This window comes from Amblyomma maculatum, chromosome 1, assembly GCF_055883805.1.
Source record: "Amblyomma maculatum isolate TAMU_Amacu chromosome 1, ASM5588380v1, whole genome shotgun sequence".
Classification (NCBI taxonomy): domain Eukaryota; kingdom Metazoa; phylum Arthropoda; class Arachnida; order Ixodida; family Ixodidae; genus Amblyomma; species Amblyomma maculatum.
Genome location: NC_139344.1, coordinates 139,535,108 through 139,551,264, shown reverse-complemented (window position 1 = coordinate 139,551,264; position 16,157 = coordinate 139,535,108). Strand labels below are relative to the sequence as shown.

Below are 16,157 nucleotides of genomic sequence, written 5' to 3'. Positions count from 1 at the left end.
CGACGGTGGGTTGCGCACAAGGCCTGCGAACAGTTGCTCTTTCAAACCCTACATCAAGTGCCTGACCTTTTTGTCCTCGGACATGGCGGGATCGGCTCGCCTGAAGAGGCGTGTCATGTTCTCGACGTACGCTAGGACACTCTCATTCGGCATCTGGATGCGAGAGTGAATGGCACGTTCTGCATGTTCGCGACGATCCGCGCTAGTGTAGGTCTCGAGCAGTTGACGACGGAATTCCCGCCACGATGTTAGCATTTGCTCTCGGTTCTCGAACCAGATCCGGGCGCCATCCTCAAGGCTGAACTAGACGTTCCTTGGTTTGGCAGTATCGTCCCACTGGTTAAAAGCAACGACACGTTCGAACTGAAGGAACCAGTCCTCCACATCCTCAAAGAGGTCACCATGGAAAGACTTCGGTACCCGAGGGGCCTGCAAGGTGTAGTTACAGGCCGGTGCGACGCCCGTTACCTGCTGAGCAGAAGCACTAGATGTTATGGCGGCGGGTGATGGCTCGGAGACAGTCCCTGGAGCCGTCGACTGGAACGATGCACGGGGGTGTCCAATGACACAGGGCTGGCGCGACGTCTTTCAGATGGGGTCGCTTGCATAGGTGATCTTACCCAGCACCTCCACCAGAATGTCACGTGCAAGGTGATTGAGGATATCAAGAATAGCAGGGGGTTAGCTCCGATACTACAGCGGTGAGCAGCCCAGACGCAAAACCCGCAAGCGACACTTCGTCGTCCTTCACTCAGTCATGCGTCACCTGGCAACGCTAGGTGGCAATATATATATATATATATATATATATATATATATATATATATATATATATATATATATATATATATATATATATATATATATATATATATATATATATATATATATATATATATATATATATATGGCTTCTTTCCTTCATATATATATATATATATAGGTGCATCGGTGGCGTAGCGGTAGAACATCCGCCTCGTATGCAAGAGGACCGGGGCTCAAATCCCGGTGCCGCGCAATTCTCCACCGGATGAAACAAAAAATAATCCGCGTGTCGATGGAATTGCATACACAGGTTTGGGGTGCGACCTGATGCCGGTGAACACCTCCGGCAACGCACTCCCTCACCAGAACAGGAGTTGGCCACCCTGGTGCAGTAATTGGCCGCAACCTCCTATGATAAGCTCCATAAAACCCCGGCCCTCAGTCACCAGCGGCTGCGGAACAACTGACCACGGCGGCGGTCAGACCTGTTGTGACGCAGCAGGGGGTGCTAAGAAAGCCTGGCTCCGCTGGACAGGCCGCCATTGGAAACTGACCCTGGCAACGTTTAATGCTAGAACCCTAGCTAGTGAAGCTAGTTTAGCAGTGCTGTTAGAGGAACTAGAGGGCATTAAATGGGATGTCATAGGGATTAGTGAGGTTAGGAGGCCGAATGAGGCATATACTGTATACATATATCGTGCTAGAAAAACTGGCCACCCTGTATACGCAGTGCCTGGTGTCATCGACGGTACCGGAACCACGGAAGAATGCAAACATTATCCTCATTCACAAGAAAGGGGACTCTAAGGACCTTAAAAATTACAGACCAATCAGCTTACTGTCTGTTACGTATAAGGTATGCTAAGGTAATCGCTAATAGAATCAGGACAACCTTAGACTTGAATCAAGCAAAGGATCAAGCAGGGTTTCGGAAACGGTACTCTACAGTCGATCATATCCATACCATCAATCAGGTGATAGAAAAATGCTCGGAATATAACCAGCCCTTATACATAGCATTCATTGATTACGAAAAAGCATTTGACTCAGTTGAAACCTCGGCGGTGATGCAGGCATTGCGAAATCAGGGGGTAAACGAGCCGTACGTGAAAGTGCTGGAAGATATATATAGTGGCTGCACAGCAACCATAGTTCTGCATAAAGAAAGTAACAAAATTCCCATAAAGAAAGGTGTTAGGCAAGGAGACACAATCTCCCCAGTACTATTCACAGCTTGTTTAGAGGAAGTATTCAGAGGCTTGGAATGGGAGCAGTTAGGGATAAGGGTAGATGGAGAATACCTCAGTAATCTGCGATTTGCTGATGACATTGCCTTGCTAAGCAACTCGGGGGATGAACTGCAAATAATGATTGATGACCTAGACAGGAAAAATAGAAAGGTAGGCTTGAAAATCACTATGCAGAATACTAGGGTAATGTTCAACAGCCTCGGGAACAGCAGTTTACATTAGGTAGCGAAATACTGGAAGTAGTAGGCGAATATGTCTACTTAGGACAGGTAGTAACCGCAGATCCGGACCATGAAAAGGAAATAACAAGAAGAATAAGATTGGGATGGAGCGCATTTGGCAAGCACTCGCAGATTATGACTAGCAGCTTACCGGTATCGCTCAAGAGGAAAGTATACAACAGTTGAATCTTGCCTGTACTCACCTATGGGGCTGAAACGTGGAGGCTAACCAAGAGAGTTCTATTTAAGTTGAGGACAACCCAGAGGGCTATGGAACAAAACATGGTAGGGGTAACATTAAGAGATATAAAGCGTGCAGAGTGGGTCAGAGAAATAACTCAAGTTTCCGACATTCTAGTAGAAATTAAGAAGGAGAAATGGACATGGGCAGGCCATGTAGTGCGAAGAGAGGATAACCGATGGCCGCTGAGGGTAACAAACTGGATTCCAAGGGAAGGAAAGCGTAGCAGGGGGCGGCAGAAAGTTAGGTGGGCGGATGAGATTAAGAAGTTCGCAGGGGTCAAGTGGATGCAGCTAGCACAGAACCGGGTTAAGTGGAGAAATATGGGAGAGGCCTTCGCCCTGCAGTGGGTATAATCAGGCTGATGATGATTATTGAATGATGACGACGACGAGGACGACGATGATGATTATGATGATGATGATGATGATGAAGATGATGACGCGCGAATTATTCCGACCAGACATAGATTTATTCCACATTACTCCCACCAGATCCTGACTGCCTACTGCTTCGATCCAGCCCATTTTCTATTGACCTGTCACACACGCCAGGTGGTCAAAACCCGGCGCCCTCCTACGGCGTCTCTCAGGCTGAGCAACTTGGGGAACATGCAACTCCGAAAATGGTGCAAACGCTCCCGCCACCGATACCTCAGCCACAAAGGAAGCTATGCCTCAACTTATCCACTGGCTGGAAAGCTGAGATGACGGACTCGGACGGAATCTTAACCTAACCTAACCTAACCTATAACTTCTTGTGGCACTGATGAAAATCATTTATTTATTTATTTATTTATTTATTTATTTATTTATTTATTTATTTATTTATTTATTTATTTATTTATTTATTAGTGCTGTTATTCCTTTTTGGGCTGATATAGGATGGAGGTTAAACCTTAATAGCAGCACGAACACATTAAATCAAGGAAAACATTATTTCACTGTACACACACAAAGCTAATACCACACTTACATGAACAAAATTTTCTTGTGCGATGTCAGCGTGCACGTTAAAGATCCCCAGGTGGTCGAAATTACTCCGTAGTCCTCCACTACGGCTCCAGCTCTTTCTCTCTTTCCACTTTCACTCCCACCGTCCTCCCTTCCCTTACGGCGCGGTTGAGGTGTCCACAGAAAACAAGTGAGACAGTTACCGCGCCTTTTCCCTTCCTATAAATTAATCAATCAATCTTCGCGAATAGTTTTTTTTTTTTTCAATGCATTTTCATATATGGATTAAAAAAAAAAACAATACACAAGAATTCAGAACTTAAGAACAGAAGGATTAAAACAAGAACTGGAAAAAGGAGTCACAGTGTTATCGATTATACCCCACATCAGATTACGTACTTCACAAAGAAAGCAAAAAAAAAAAGAAGAAACACACACCTCACAGATTGCTGTTTTAAATGTATTTATTTAATAGCACCCCATTAGAGTGTAGACTGTTCGACCTGGTCCAGTGCACTATCACCTGTTATGTCGCGCGGTAGGGAGTTCGTGTTCAATTGTTCTTTGAAAAAAAAAAAAAAAAGAGAGGGAACTCAAAACGTATCCGTCTTTACCTGTAGAGGAAGGAACTGGGCAGGGTGGATTCCGCGTACTGGACGCGATGATCGTTTTTGGAGATACCGTTCTGTGTCAACGCTTCTGGAAAAAAAAAAAAAAAAAAACTTTTCAGCTCAGGTGGCACTGCTTTGAATATATATATTTCGAAGTAGTTTCCGTTGGCTTCCGTAATAAAAAGTTGAAGAGAGTAGACACTTCTTAGAGACACATTTATTTGTTGTCGATGTTTCGGTCGGAGCCCGACCTTTATCAAGACTGTACGTTACATCGCTTGGGACTGCCTTTTTAAACAGTCACCGCTACAAAACAAACAAAGCAATAAAGTTGACACGAGTAAGGAGAGTTCTTAACAAATTGAAAGTAGAAAAAGGGGAGAGAGAAAATCTGGAAGGAGGGTGGGGTTGAGGACTGGGGGAGGCTCGAGACAAGAATCCCTGGTCAGTGTAAGGTGTAACCAGTGTAAGGTGTCAGTATAACCGGGGAACCCATCCCGCATTGCGTTTTTCCGTTCTCTCTTGTCTATTCTTGTGTCGAGCGCCCGCCAGTCCTCAAACCCCACCCTCCTTCCAGATTTTCTCCCTCCTCCATTTTTTTGTTGAATTTGTTAAGAACTATCCTAACTCGTGTCAACTTTATTGCTTTGTTTGTTTTGTAGCGATGACTATATATATATATATATATATATATATATATATATATATATATATATGCCGAACCCACGACCTCCGAATAACGCGCCCGAATAGAGCACTGGACGTTTTATTCGGAGGTCGTGGGTTCGGTTCCCACCAACGGCACGTTGTTTTTTCTTCTAACTTGTGTGTGATTATCCAAGTAAACATTAAAAAAAAAACATAAAGTACCATCCCCAACGCTTTCCTTGGCCTCACCGACTGTTGATTTCTTTCCTTCATGTATTATAACGAGCACCCTCATTTCCCCTTAATTGATCTGCTTGTAGCTTACAGGGGTCTCGGTTCTGACAGTCTTGAAGCCATAGGTAGCGTAAGAGGGTTCTAGCACAGCTTTCGCCCTCGCTCTTGATCACGTTCTACGTGACGCTGGCGGTAACAAAAGGACGTTCCACGTCCGCCGCCATGGCTGAGGGTGGCGCTGATGAACACTCTCAAGGTTCGTATACAGGCAACATAAATACCCAAGAAAGTAGCAGGGGGGACAGCGGCCGATGTAGCTCATTTGGAAGAGCACCGGACGCGTTATTCGGAGGTCGTGGGTTCGGTTCCCACCATCGGCACGTTGTTTTTTCTTCTACTTTGTGTTTAATTATCTTTCCCCTAAACAGATTACATTACTAGTCTCTGTGATTATCCAAGTAAACATTAAAAAAAAAACATAAAGTACCATCGCTTTCCTTGGCCTCGCCGACTGTTGGTTTCTTTCCTTCATGTATTATAACAAGCACCCTCATTTCCCCTTAATATATATATATATATATATATATATATATATATATATACATATATTTTAATTTAGATAGTCTTTTTTTCTAGACTCAAAATTTTCCCGAACGTTGTACAAGCCTTATACTTTATCATCAACCAAGAATAACCTACTAGCAAGAAGCGTATATATTTTGAGTTCTTTATTCTGACCTAAAAGGACCATTCTCAATTTCTATCAGAGCGTACGCGGCACAGTTGTGAGCAATACGAGTACGAAACGCTTTTTGGCTATCTGCAGCATGCGTTACTTGATTAAAATGTCAGAATTCGAACAGCACATATTAATGGTACAGTATGTTATTAAAAGAAAAAAGAGCTATCTGCCTCCTATGCAGCTTTGAATTCCATGCTGAGATAGTCCAGATAGATGGTGGGTGGCTCATCACACAGCTTTTTTTTTTTTTTTTTTTGCGCTCAACGACTTTTAAAAGAACATATTTTTTATTTTAAGCGATAAAAGAAATATTTTAGTTGAACTACATTCATCGGGGATTCTTGTCCCGTAATGTCACTACACTAAATGGCTCGCTCTAAGCGGTATACGCCAGCCGTTCTGTGTTCTGCTTTTCAAGTGGACCCTAAAAGCTGCATAAGCAATTTGCACTCTTCCCGATTAATAGATTATTCGGGTTGATCCTGGTACACTGCGGGGTTATATAACACAATTACTTTCGAATGTAGGTGTCGTGTTCGCGCATTCATGTAGCGAATCTCATCGCGTTTATTTACCTTTTTTTTTTCTTTTCAGGATAAGCTAACCGGGCACCACTCGATCCCAGAGGGATTTCGGAGAATGAAAGATGTACCCAAAAAGTACACTGACATCCTCCTGCATTACAGACTTGACAAAATAAAATATCCCCCACCTCACCCGAAACTAATCAGAGAAGTGGTAGTCATCCTCCGAAAAATACAAACCAACAGTCACGTCCACGGCACCTTACAACACAGGGTATCGCCCACCACCTACGCATATGAATTTAAAATTTTACAACATGACAAACATCCTACAACAAATGATGTGGAGATGCAAGGGACAACATGGTATCATAACCACCGGAGACCTAACCGAAGAGCAATGGGAGACCCAGCCGTCAAGCCCCAGGTATGACCAGAGTGCTCTCGTCGACCGGGAAATGGTTTGGGTCCACGGATTCCTGGACTAAGGAGGCTGCTAATCTGGGGCGAATATTTCACACCTGCTCTCAGTAAAAGTTTATCTCTCTCTCGAGGTGGGGGGAACGGTGTTACTGTTACATAATTGAAAGCTAGGAGATTATTTTCAGTGCCGCCACTTGCTATGGCAAGTGCAAAACAGCAATTCTTAACAGAAAAGCATAGAATCACTTGTAACTTGGCTAGTTGAAACATAATTCTAAACAAGACGTTCGCTGTTTATGTTGACGAGGGCAGAGTTAACGATGACAACACGAATGTTTTTGTGCTTAACCGTTCGTGTCTTCTTTAACTCTGTCCCCATCAACATAAGCAGCGCATGGGGTGAAAAGAAAAGCACAGTCTGCGGCTGTATTTCGGCAATGAAAAATGTGCACGCCAGCGGAAAAAAAAACAATCTGCTAAGTCACGACTAACGAAAGATCGGTTTAATCACACTAGCTGGGTTGCATGGCACAGTAAAAATAAGTTATAAATTAGAGGCACGCCACGAGGCAGCCCTGAAACAGCCTTCCGATACTGGCAACAAGTTGACTGCCATACGTTGGGTAGATGCCTCGATAATCAGTTTAATCGTCGCAGTTACTATAGTCTTTTCGCTAATTCAGTGCACGCATAACGGTAGCTACTGGCAGCACTCAGGAACTGAACTGCAAACAACAACAACAAAAAAAGTCTTTCTGGTATATGATTTGTCGACTCGGGATTTTGAACGAATTATCTCTCATATTTATTGGTACAAACTGACTAGCAACGGCTGAACCGGATGCTCCACTGGTACGACAAAACGCTTGTTCATGCATTTGGGATTTTTGCAACTGCGCTATCAGGCGAATAACTGTCGTCACATATTTCGAGAGACTAGCAAAATGTGCCGGCTGCGGGCGAGAGGTGGGAATAAGAAAAGGCAAAACGAAGCGGTGCTGAGACGAGACCACAACACGTGTGAAGCGCTGGGTACGAGGAGGAGGAAATACTTTATCTGCTATAAAATTAATTACTCCTCGCTTCCCGGGAGGGCTTCTAACAAATTCTAGAGCTGTCTGTTCTCCGCTTCACACCTTGCCCGAGAGACCATGTATTCGTTGATCAGACCGACAATTGCAGTGGCCGCTCGCACGCAGGCATTTGTGGACGCGAACTCGTTGACCGTTCATACTTTGTAAATAATGTACAAAGCTCCCCCTGTCCTTTCTTCCTATCGCTCCCCTCTATACTTCCCCTCGCTAACCTCTCCCTATCCCCTTTTCTTTCCCGCCGGCCGCCGCTCAAGTGCTTCAGTTTTTTAGATAGCAGTTGCCGCGGCCGGCAATACTCTCTTCTTCCTTTTTGATTAAAAAAAAAAATAAACCACTACCACCACCACCATCAGACCGGCGGCCAGCAGAGCGCCCTCCCAGGATGAGCGGGATGGTTTGAGGATGCTGTCGACGGCCTTCATTTGCGGGGGGGGGTCTCAGACGTAATGCCAGAAGGCGGCCGCTGGGGCCTGACAGCATGGTGGATGCGGTTTGCTACTGTGAGCAATACGTACGATTTACTCCAGTGCTGCCTCCACAAAGTGGGTTTGAGGTAGGATGGTGGATAACGGCGCCTCTCATTACTTTCAAGTGGCGACTTCATCGTAGCCCAGTATGCTGTCGTCGCCGCTGACACACGTTTGGAAAGGGTTCCGTCGCCACAAGTTTTAGAACGCAATAGCCTTAAAAGTAGGGCCTCGTTATCTAAAGATATCTGGCAGAGGCATTGAAAGCGAAAAATCACGGGCATATATATGTCTTTGGCAGGTGACATGGCCGCCGAGCCGCGTGATGTCATAAGACTGCATAACATGACCGAGTTAATTGGCAGGCGCTCCGAGTCGGGCTTCGCCTTGTGATGGATGGGAGGGTGCGATCGCCACCATAACGATACCACGCTGGAAAGTTTGTATGACTTGGTTAAAGCGGGCATTTATATCAATCTGGTGGCCTTTCACGTAATGTGGTAAGATGTATATTAATGAGCAAGTGAAAAAATAACGGGCAATAAATAATTGCCGAACAAGTGAGCATGCAGCAATGTGAATGAATGCAAATTAACGAAGATCCGCAAGGTACTCGTGCCAGCTCGCCACATGGGTATTATCCCATGGCAACCATTCTCCAAGCAACAGGATATCAGGCGTCAAGTGAATGCCGAAGGGAGAGCTGGTGCGCAAAGACTGGTTGAAAACTATAATTGGGAGCGTGCCGCGGTGGCACTCACTGTTGCGCCGGCTAGGGCACAGTGGCACAGTGGTGCCTGAAGGGTTACACTCGTCACCACGGTGCGAGGGAGGATTGGGATTGGGAGAAGTAGGCGGAAAGGTCCATGGCGCGAGCCACCATGGCTTGAGCATTACTGAGCAGTGAGCACAAGGTACCAATGTCGATTCTTGGAACTGCGGAAGCAATAAATAACGTAGCTTCTTCGGGCCCTTCAAATAGCGGAGACAGCTAAGGGCCCTAAGAAGCTATAGGTTATTTACTGCTTCCGCAGTACCGAGGATCAACATGGCTCGCCGGTCATATTTCACGATCGTTCGGCCATGCTTGTGCTTTTTTCTTTCTTTTTTTTTTTTTTTTTTTTTTTTTGCTGTTCTTCTTTTAATCGCAAGTGCTGTAGGAAAAAGGGAAGGAATAGCTCCCTGGGACGGAATTTGGCAGGAAGACGAAAGAATGTGCGTGCTGCCTGGAGAACAAGTTTTGTTTACTAGCCTAATTTTTGCAAGAATGGAAACAAGAAAGTTGAATTACTCAGTATAATTGTAATGTAAATTCATTACTTTTGGGAGCAGTAATTAGTAATGTAATTCAATTACCTTTAAAAAGTAATTTTGTCCTGTGACGTAGTTTCACTTATATTGTCACGTGATTCTCCCCATCCTAAGTGCAAAAATTCAGTCCCGTGACACATATATGTGCCTCGATGCGCAAGCCTCCCTCTGCCGCGTGCGCGTCGAGAGCACACGCATCAACATGTAGGTCACCTGCACCGTGTGATGCGCGTTAGTGAACTAGAATACCAGTATTGTAGTTCACTATAGATGCGCACTTCTAGCCACTCGGCTTCGCTTCAGTCCGCGCGTGGCCCTAAAATTATTTGCGCGACAGTGTTAACGAGGAAGGCATTTTTGAAGTTTTATAAAATGATGTCAATGCTCTTAATTGCGCTAGCTTTTGAGCGAATTCAGACATTGCGCTAGCGCACAAGAAAGACACACATAGAAGGTAGAAGGAGAGAACACACGCTAGTGTGTGTCTTGACCCCCTATGTTCTGTGTGTGTCTTGTGCGCTAGCACCATGTCGGAAACCTATAAAATGATAGGCATGTTAATTTTACGTACAGCGGGCTACGCGCCTCTCAAGATACGAGGCCTAACATTATTAAAAGTTCAACTTTGCTCAATATCAGGACCTAAGCTCTGATGCACTGCACCACTGACAACGCTGTATGTATGAGCCAAAAATGTTATTCTTCTAACTCAAAAACCAATTTCTGGAAATTGCTGGCACGTTAGCCCCGACATTTGTTGCATGCAGCCCGTCTAAGTCTCACGGACCACCTGACCATGCATGTACACCTAGCATGTAGTGATTCGCCGCAGACCAGATGGCAGATTTCTTAGCCAAGACCAGTAAAGCTGATCGGGTGTGTCAAATGCACTGTAGAGGTCAGCCATCCCGCAGCCTCAGCGCCGGTCCTACAGTGCGACCTATGCATGTCACTGGGAGCAGCGAGCAGTGGAGAGCATCAAATAGAATGCAAACGAAAGCGATTGTTTGAAAGCACAGCCCCTGGACTACTTGTTCCAGCGATCCCACCGTCTCTCTGTACGACATAATGCCACAGCAAGCACGTCTACTTGAGCCAAACATGGACTCCTGTAGCAAGAACGTGGAACCAGTCAAATTATCCATCTTTATTTTTTCTCTCAGGGGGGGGGCTTTTCAATCCCTCTTCTAAGAAGAAACAGAAGCAAGTGGCCTGAACATTTTTATTAAAATACAGAACAAGGATAGGCACTGTACTTCAGTAGGAACAACGCTGCCTGAAAATATAATGCCCATAAACTTTTCACAGCGTTATTGACAAGTGTATATCAGCAAGAAAATCACTGCATACTTCAAAATCATGCAGTCATCACAGTAATTTGTGATCCAGGTTATATCGTTTACAACAGAAGACCAATAAAAGAACTATACATCACTTTATAAATACAAACACACAGTACTCACTGCACTCCCTGGAGAACAAATGCCAAAAGTATGTGCAGTAACCTCATTGTAGTAAACTCCAGTGTTTTAAAATGGCAAAACACTTCATGGTCCCAGGTCTACAGGACTGCATGCATTCCTACTTCATTCTTTTAAAATCAGTTTAGCACAATTGCAGGCCTTGTGCACAAGGAGAATTGCTGTAAGTCAAATCCCAGAATCCAATTCAGGTTCTCTTGCACAATGCAGTCAGTAGTCCATGTGACTGAATGAGATGCCCACAGTTGCAGTTACTAGAAATATTTCAGAGGACCGTCAGTCCATCAGGACTGCACTGATTTTTTACAGAATTATTTTTGGTCCTAGGAAAATAACAATGACAAAATTTTGAAGCATTAAGCATTTCTGTTTTGCTTTGTAAATAAACACAAAAATGTGAAGTGACCTTCATTCCGGAACAGGTCTTAGCTAAATAACTGACTAAAAGAAAAAGCTGAAAACTTCTGGAATAATTTACAGAGTGTAAGGGAACATAATTAAGGTGTTAGAAAAAGGCTCGTTGCAAGTGCACATGGAGTTTCTCTTTGCTATAATGAGCCATTGCTAGGCTGTGTAGATGCAACAGTCACCTCCCGTGCTTTCTTGAAGCTACTGAAATGCTACACCTAGCTGAACAATGTCTTCTTTCATGTTAACAATCATTCGTCCCTCACTTATGCGTCAATGTGTGACGGCTAGTCAACCAAATTCTCTCAGTGTTTTTTAACAAAAACAAGTCAGAGCCGCTGTGATTTTATGTCCTGAAGTTCAATGAAACTTCTCTTACAAAATGAGCAAAAAGGAAATAGTATGCGAGAAAAAGAAATTTTAGCTGTTGCTTCTGAGCAACAGTGAAAACAACGATGTTTTATTTCATGCATATCCTATTATGAAGTCTCACTTTCGATGCGAAATTCCATAAATGAAACGTATCATTAACCATAATACCCATAAAGCAAAAAGGAAAATAAAAATATCATAAAACCAAACCTTAGCAGCGTTTCTACACACTGATCAACATTACAGCAATAAGGCTACATACATACAAAAAAGTATGAAACATTACAGCACAAAAAACCACTGAAACACACCGGGCACCACTGAGAAAACTATACCAGGATGTAAAGAATGCCAAGCTACTGAAGTAGGTCACGTCATTATAATAAGACTGCAATCAACTATGTAATGCCCAAACCTTGTAACCTGGAGTTGCTTTTGTTTTATGTCTCACTATTCTCCTTTCCATTTGTCCTTCATCAAAAATGACCGAATCCAGTGTGCATGCAACCCATAACTGAGATCAGTGCACTATTGGTAATGAGATAATATGCCAGTGACATATGATGAGCAAGGGCACCATCAAGAGGAAGGGGACAATAGTAGATCATAAAAACCTAGCTTCTCAGTGCATAATGTCCTGGGCCCAATAACACTGCCACCAAGACAATAAAGAACAAAAGGCCCGAGACTTCTGTTTTTTGCTGCAGTCATGGACAAATCCAAGAAAGAAGAAATTTCTTATTTGAAGCTATGCAAACAGTGAAGCACTCCAAAGGCATGACAGATAGCACCAAACACGAGCTGGCCCACAAGATGGCACAAATGCATTCACTAGCAAAACTGATAGTGGCTCTGATACTCTATATTGTTATGGGGGTAATAATGTTAATAATAATACGGTACTAAGGTAACATTGTTACCCCCGTAACAATATTGCCTGCACAATACCTCCACATGATGCCTACACCGGAAAGGACTCAAATATTAAATCTGGCAACAGCAGAGAAAATAGCACATAGTAGTCTTACTTGCTCACAGGCCTAATGCATTCCAGTACTGCTGTAGCATGGTGTCCATAGTACAACTAGTCAAACCCACCAACATTGACTCCACCTAGAATGATGACCATGTCACCTCTCTTACAGTGCAATTCAGTTTCTGTTCTGTTTGTCCACTACTCATTCTAACCCTGTGGAACATACAGAAGTCCTTTTTTGTTTAACAGACAAAAGAGGTTTATGAAGACCCCAGTATAGGTCTGCACTTGCCAGAAATTTCACTCTCAGCGACCACACTAATGAGCTCTGTATTTTAAACATCCAGGGAACGTTGTGCAATACTCACCAGGCTGCTCCTGACTTTTTAGCATTGTTCCAGCAATGCAGCATGACACAAATATGACACACAAACAAAAACCATTTGTGTCAAACCGTCAGTGTCAAAAAAAAAAAAGCATGCATTAAAGAAATGGCCTTCAGAAAAACAAGCGTGCGTAGAGGGAAATCCTTGAAAGGAGGCCTTCCACCCAGTGGCATTGACTGACTGCTATGACATCACAATTACTCCAGCCAATCCATTGCTGCTGATCCCCCTGCACCAACCTGCCTTCATGTGATGTCCTGCTAACAGGTGCAAGGGTACTAACCACAAGGTCATGACAAGTGGTCGACATCATTGGCTAGAGGACCTGCTCTGAGAGGCATTTGCCGCTTATTTTAGACTAAATATTAAACAGACTTTGCTGATGTTACTAGCACCTGTAGAGTGTGTGGGTGTCATGAGGTGGCACCACTGCTTCCCTCACTATATAAAAGCCAGTGCGAATAAAGCCCAGGGGTGTAATTTGACTGCAGGGTGGCTTGGTGTGTGGTTTGTTATTGCATGGTGCATGCTGAGGATGCACGCCTCGTAACATGGTGCCATGGTGCAGGCACACACCTCGTGACAGTATCAGACCATTTCTTTGAAAGAGATATAACGTATGGTAGTGCGCTCACTCCTCTCAGTAACTTGCAACAACAAAAGATTAGCTCTCTCACTATATATATATATATAGAAAAAGAAAACTTTTGCAACAAAGGTAAAAGCATAAAACAATGATTCATAACAAATAAAATATATATTTTGTTCAATGCACTACACTATGTTTGTGTTTACATATTACACCTACATTAATACTACACATAATATTATACATTAAACTGTGTTTTGCATTTTGGGCTCAACAGATTAAAAGCTTCCCCTTGTATTTTTTTCTGTACTCTGTGATTCAAAGTAGTCCTTATTCCTTTATATATTTTTCTTTTTTGCACGGGTACCTAGGTGTTCTCACATCGAACTGTAAAAGGAAGGCATTCCTTATTTCTCAAATAAAACTTGCATTAAACAGTAAATGGTACAAACCTAGTCTTACCCTGGAAACACAGCATAAGCACACAGACAGAATACATGCCTAAAAATGACTGCGCAACTCATTCACCATGTAACTTTCCTGGAGTTATAGCTTCAACATCCTTTCATTATTGAGCAAAAGTTATAAAAAGAACTGTGACACTGAACTATTACATGCAGAGAGAAATAAGTTGCCTCCTCTATGTGCTTAATTTATCTGCTACAAATTAAGTAACACACTTCAAAGATGATCCTTCACTTCAAAGCGCAAGTGTATTGCAGGTACACCAAACTATGCGAGGGCAACCTTCATGCTTTGCAAGGCCCTATTTAGGAAGATGACGCAACCTAACCAGCCTTGATTCAGGACAGGACATTTTGACACCCACAGAAGCAGAGATTCAGCCAAAAATGCCTCACCACAGCAAACAGGAATGACTTAATCTACTGAAAGCATGCTACAGCCACAACTCTGCATTCAAGAGAAGGAATATGAAAGTGCACCTCAGCAAGAGGAAAGAGAAAAAGCAGACTGATGTGGCAAAGGTAGTAAGGTTGAAGAGTTATACGAGACACATCAAATGCAATCTTGTAGGCCCTCCCACAGCATATTTGACAAATGTCAAGCACAAGTATTTTGCTCAGTATTAATGCCTTGTCTGGAGGTGGAAGGTTCAAGTTCCACAGCAGGCCAAAGGGTGCGGCTTTCAAAAAAGCGTTAGTATGAAACCATCCTCACTAAAAACTTGTGCTTCCACAACACTACACAGTATGGATGCAAAATGCTTTCCTCTTGTACCAGTTTCCTTGACAACACTTGAAGAAACGTCGTCCTGGCAATGATTTTCACACTCTTTTCTCACCTTGTAAAGAATTTTTGAACAAACTTAACTAAAAATGTAAAACAAGGCGATGATGCAGCACTGGGTTTTGTTAGTGCTAGGAAGGGGCAAAACAGTTCAAATTATTGGATACTGCTGTCTGCAGAGCTTCACGTGGACGCCTTTCCTGAGTGGTCAGAACAAGACAAGAAATTGTTTTGCTGCCGGCCCCAACCTCAGTGAGCAAGCTGGGCCAACATTTCTCTCTGCTCGCGCTCTTCTCGTTCCTTTGCCTCAGCCAGAGATTGAATGGTCTTCTCAGCTGCATCTGCACCGCGGCAGATCTTCGTAACAATCTCATTAAACTGGTCAGGTTTGTCAGCAAAGATGTGATGCCCTGCACCATCAATAATCTGCAAGTGAATGCATAGCAAAGAAAGAAAAAGCCACAGTTAGTCAAAATCAAATAAAAAAAGTTATCTAGAAATAGGAAAAAGATGCATTAAAACAACAAGAGCTATAATCACTTCAGGGACCCAAAGAAATTACGGGTAATTAGAGAACATGCACAGAGCTCAAATAACATATTGGGAGAGCCAACTATTGTGGTCCACACTCTATTCAAGAATTTCAGTCCAAGGAAGCTTTCATGCCCTCAACTGCTCAACGTTCAATAAAATAGCCAGTATCAATGCCACATACAATCATGTTATTAGCCTCCACAAACGGTCCCACAATTGGGTGCAGGGTTTTCGCAAGCAGCACCGACACTGGCCTGTTGCTCCTTTGGGGGCATACGTGTGCATGTGGACAAGAAATGGTAGCTAACTCCTTTTAGGGTGTTAGCACTAAAGCTCATTCCTCAGTTTCCTGCTCTCCGAACTGGCACTGTCCTTGGCCCTTGGCAGTGCTCCAGTAACAGCGCGGAGTGTTTGTTTTGATGGGAGTACTGGCAGCAGTAGCTCGCATGGTGAACTTGGCAGCATGCCAACGAGACGCAGTATCGAAGTCACATGATGCACAAGCTGACGCGTGTTGTAGCTCACGCACTTGAGCATCGCTCCCTGTAGGTATTGCTCATACATTCATGTTCCACACTTGCAATGGTTTTTTATTATTATTATTCCTCGCCTTCAAAGCATTAGAGTATCTTACACGTCGCATGAACAGGGTAGGGATAAGTATACACAAGCGTCATGC

At 43.6% G+C, this 16,157-nt stretch overlaps 1 protein-coding gene across 3 annotated transcripts in view; it reads right to left on the bottom strand.

Annotated features, from left to right (window-relative positions):
• LOC146204103 ((Lyso)-N-acylphosphatidylethanolamine lipase-like) overlaps nt 1-16,157 on the bottom strand; it is an 86,446-nt gene that overhangs the window by 18,247 nt on the left and 52,042 nt on the right. For 2 of the 3 annotated variants that reach the window (XM_084589096.1, XM_084589097.1), the window contains exon 8: nt 10,689-15,370. In XM_084589096.1, coding sequence (XP_084445222.1) covers nt 15,194-15,370 — 177 coding nt within the window. In that variant the 3' untranslated portion in view covers nt 10,689-15,193. Of the gene's footprint in view, nt 1-4,044; nt 4,130-10,688; nt 15,371-16,157 lie in introns of those variants that run through there. The other variant, XM_084589098.1, reaches the window with a different exon arrangement.